The following is a 4,387-nucleotide window of genomic DNA, read 5'->3' as shown; positions in this document are numbered from 1 at the left end:
TCCTAGCCTAGGGATTTTTAAAAGGAAGTTAGATGAGCACCTTGCCGGGGTCATCTGACCCCGGTGCTCTTTCCTGCCAAGGCAGGGGGTCAGACTAGATGATCTTCCTAGGTCCCTTCCGACTCTAGCTACTATGAAACTATGGTATCATGGGTGTATCTTTTGCTGTTCCTCTGGAAAACATGCCTAAGTTGGGTCGAGTTCATAAGTCTTGGGGAAAAAAAAAATCTGTCCTCATATGCTCAGTGGACATTGTTTTAGAGAATTTAGCTGCTATGTGTTGAAGAGTGCTGCATGGTCTAAGCAGGACTCTCCCTGCAGTTGGTTTTTCCTGCTGCAGATAAGTAGCTTCTTTCTTTACGTGGATTGAATTGACTATACGTGGAACATTGCATCTGGTTCTGGGCACTGCAATACTAGGAAAATGGAAGGATAAGAGTAAGTTTGGTGATTTGAGTTAAGGGCCTGTACAGATTACTCTAAAAAGGAAGTTAAACATTCAAGTTAGGTGAAGCCATTGGGGTGTGTATGGAGTAATTGGAGATAATGGACCACAAGTGTTCTTTGGGTATCTAGTCCAAAACAGGGAATAGGAATGATTGCAGATAACAGGGAAGGAGATTTAATTAGGAGTGATGGATGGATTTAAGAGGGGAGGATATTTAGGCTAAACGGGTCACTTCCTGACAGTGGGTAATCTCAGGTTGTGGAACTGTCTATAAAGGAAGTTGCTGAAGTCCCAGTTATTGAAACATTTAAAACAAGATTAGATGGTATGTGTACAGCTGAGAACCATTCTGTTTAGTCAGTGAAGGAGAGAGAAAATGCCACCTGTCTTCATATCTAATATAATCTCCACAACAGTTTATTTCTGTTTTCTGAATCTGTCCACTTTGTAATAAGATTATTCCTATAGAAGGACGTAACAAGTTGTGGGTTCTTTACCATTTTTAGTTCAATTTTTTTTCTTTTTCCTAGGAGAACATTATTATTTCTGATTATTATAGAGTGTTTTATACTGAGAGCTAAACACATGCATTTTTGAGGGTAGTGAAGTTCCAGTCATGCTTTCCTCCTGAGGTCTTCTAGTCTTGATTTGGCTTTTGAGAAGTTTTTGTCTCCTGTTTCCTCATGTACTTTAGCCACCAGACTTGTATGATACCAACACTTCCCTCAGTATGTCACGTGATGCTTCTGTCTATCAAGATGAGAGCAATTTGTCTGCTATGGATACTCCTACCACTACCCCAGAGAAGCGGGGAGCCCAGGTCAGATTTCCCCCATTCTTTGGTAGAGAGCTAGGTCAAATAAGTGCCTTTTTCTAAGGAGGCAATTACTCTGTGGGACCCAGGAGGGAAACAAAATATGTAGCTTTCACCTGGAGATGGAAAGCCTTTGAGAAAATGGCATGCTTTCCTTCCTTGTGGTCATTGTAAATGAGACAGAAAAACTGGAAAGAGGCAGGTGTGTGCAAGGCCACTGGCAAAATATGTTTCTCTGTGGCTGTGAAGAGGAAAAAGCGATAGGGGACTGGACTGTCTAGGACCAGGGGACTTCATTTGCTGTAGTGCTAGGAGAAATGATAACCTGGTCAGTCCTGCTGAGTCGGTGCCTCTTTAGTTTTGAATATGGTAAAGGAAGAGTAATTTTCATGGGGTGGAAGATGATCGTTATTTTATTGTGATGAAATGCACAAGAGGACACATTTGTTGCCACCATCTTATAGTTTAAAAGATGACAGTGGGGGAAGAAGTGGGGATTAAGGATCACAATGTATTTCCAAATTGGTTAGGGTGATACTGGGAGCAAGTTTTGCTAGGTTGTTTATTTTTGCTGGGTTTGTTTCCCTAATAGGGGCTAAAGATGGAGTGAGGGAGGATGAAGAGAAGGACAATGGAAAACCTGGGTATGAAGGGGGAAGAGGGCATTGAGGAGGAAGAAAGAGAGGGCAAATGACAAGAGCAGAAAGAGTGAGAATGGCAACAGAGCAACTGATGGAACAGGCAAGGAAGAAAGTTCAGTGCAGAATGCAGTATCACTCATATCTGGGGTTTTAAAATGCCTCCTAGTAAGTAGTATCTGCACCTCTGGGGACAGAATCTGTGCATGTTTTCCCATGCATGTGGCTGCAGCTGTAAGCTGCTGAACCAGCCTACTGACTTGGAGGAAATGACGTCCAACCACGAGTCCTCCTAGGACAAATTGCCCATCCTGTAATAGCTAGGAAGTAGAGAGGAATGCCTGCCTCGCTTTCTTGTGACCTCCTTAGAGAAGAGTGTAGCAGAAGCAGCCAGGAAACAGATTTGGTTAGGTCTTGAAGTTCTTAGGAAAAAGAGTCCCTGTTCCCAGGGTATATTTTTATTGTGGTCTGGATGTCAGTCAGACTCCTTCTTCTGACACTAGTGCCTCCCTCAACTGTGTTGCTATTTGTGTTCCTCATTCAGATGCGCCAGGGACGAGGTAGGCTGGGCGAGGAAGACTCTGACGTAGATATTGAAGGGTTTGATGAGGATGATGATGGGAAACCTAAGACTCCAGCCCCAGTGAGTATATTTACAGAAATCCCATCTGTAGTCCACATTGTTGATCTGCATCCTCATAGTAGAAGACTCCATAGTGCAGGGCAAGTCTGCTGGGTCTGGTACCCTGAGTGACAGCAGAATTCACAGCAGTGATTAATGAGATTTATCTGTGGTCATGAAACAGTCAGCACAAAAACAAATGACTTGAATGTATTGTTCATTTAATTGTGTCAATTAGTAAGCATGTACCAGCTTATGTGACTCTTTTTTGACCTGTGCCATTCCTGTTGTGTGTGACATAGGAAGTTGAAGATGCAGATGGTGACCTTGCTGATGAAGAAGAAGGCTCAGCTCAGCAGCCTCAGGCCAGCGTTCTATATGAAGATCTGCTCATGTCAGATGGAGAAGATGATGATGATGATGATGGGAGTGACGAAGAAGGCGATAATCCTTTCTCATGTATGTTAGGGTCTTGCTGTTACAGGTCTGAGCAGGAAACGGTTGTTCCCATCCCAGCCAACCCCCATGTCCTTTGATCACTGTAGCATATACTCTAGCCTGGGATAGTCGGTATTCAGGGTACTGAGGTGACAAGACCAGATGTTTACAGCCCAATTACCTACTAGATAATGAGAGCAAGAAGCAAGTTGCATGAATTTTGGGTGTAGGCCAAGATGAAGTGGAGTAGAAGTGAAATGTGTGGACTCAGGAAACAGAAGCTTAGGCAGGATCTGACGTTTCTGGTTGATAGGGGAGCTCTGAAGGATGGAAGGGAAAAGACTGAGGCTCAGGTGTGTTGCTGGGGTAATGTGGAGCTGGACTGGGCCAATGGTGTAATGAAAAAACAAGTGTGATTTAGATGGGAAACGGACTTTCTTGCTGTTGAAGCTTTTGGCTGTTAAAACGGGACTGAGAATTAGGTCATTCAAAAGAGGTCAAAATTAATTGGCAAGTCTCTTTGTTGCACAGCTATCCAGCTAAGTGAGAGTGGCAGCGATTCGGACGTGGAGTCCAATGCAGTGAGGCCCAAGCAGCCTCATGTCCTCCAAGAGAACACACGTATGGGCATGGACAATGAAGAAAGTATGATGTCCTATGAGGGAGATGCTGGGGAGACATCTCATGTGATGGAGGACAGTAATATCAGGTAATCAAAGCTGAGTGGTAAAAAAGCACTATCTGCTGGAGAACTAATTCATTCCTATCATAAAATCATAGAGCTAAATTGTTCCTCTTTGTTACTTTTTTAAGGCAGTGGTTCTCAACCTTTTTTGGACCAGGGCCCATTTGTAAACATCCATGGCCAGTCTGGACCCAGTGCCCCATACTCCTATCCCCGGCCCCCCCCCCGCCCAAGTGTGTGGGATGTGTGGAGGGCCCCAAGCAGTCCCTTACAGGCTGGAACTCTGCCAGCCTGCAAAGGAAAAGCCATGGTTTCCCATGTTTTTTCCCCTTTAAAGGAGAATCCACTTTTAAAGTTGGTTGATTCATTTTTAAAGTTTGTTCATGACCCTTTCATAGATTCTTGCGACCCACTTTTGGGTTGTGACCCACAGGTTGAGAAACATTGTTCTAAGGCACTTACCTTCTGCCCCTACTAGGAGAGCAGTGTAGAGAAGACTAGATCATGCTGGTGTTTAACTCTTTAATAAAAGAGTAACCATGTTTCTGTAACCACTTTGTTACTCTTTTATTAATATAATTTTAAGAATAATTTGAATTTAATGTTCTTGCTGCTGTGAACTTGGTTCTGCTGTTTGTACCTCAACAAATTGGTCTTGGCTCCACCACGATCCGCTGGCTGGGAAATTGGCTTCGTGGTCGGACCCAGAGGGTTGTGATTGATGGCAGTCAATCATCATGGT

At 43.8% G+C, this 4,387-nt stretch overlaps 1 protein-coding gene across 4 annotated transcripts in view; it reads left to right on the top strand.

Moving 5' to 3' along the window:
* TAF1 (TATA-box binding protein associated factor 1) overlaps window positions 1–4,387 on the top strand; it is a 62,124-nt gene that overhangs the window by 55,953 nt on the left and 1,784 nt on the right. For 2 of the 4 annotated variants that reach the window (XM_019536338.1, XM_019536337.1), the window contains exons 36-39: window positions 1,143–1,268; window positions 2,445–2,543; window positions 2,825–2,981; window positions 3,492–3,669. In XM_019536338.1, coding sequence (XP_019391883.1) covers window positions 1,143–1,268; window positions 2,445–2,543; window positions 2,825–2,981; window positions 3,492–3,669 — 560 coding nt within the window. The remainder of the gene's footprint in view (window positions 1–1,142; window positions 1,269–2,444; window positions 2,544–2,824; window positions 2,982–3,491; window positions 3,670–4,387) is intronic. The other 2 variants (XM_019536340.1, XM_019536339.1) reach the window with 1 other exon arrangement.

The sequence above is a fragment of the Crocodylus porosus genome, unplaced genomic scaffold (assembly GCF_001723895.1).
Source record: "Crocodylus porosus isolate Cpor-Errol unplaced genomic scaffold, CroPor_comp1, whole genome shotgun sequence".
NCBI lineage: Eukaryota > Metazoa > Chordata > Crocodylia > Crocodylidae > Crocodylus > Crocodylus porosus.
This window is presented reverse-complemented; position numbering and strand designations above follow the sequence as displayed.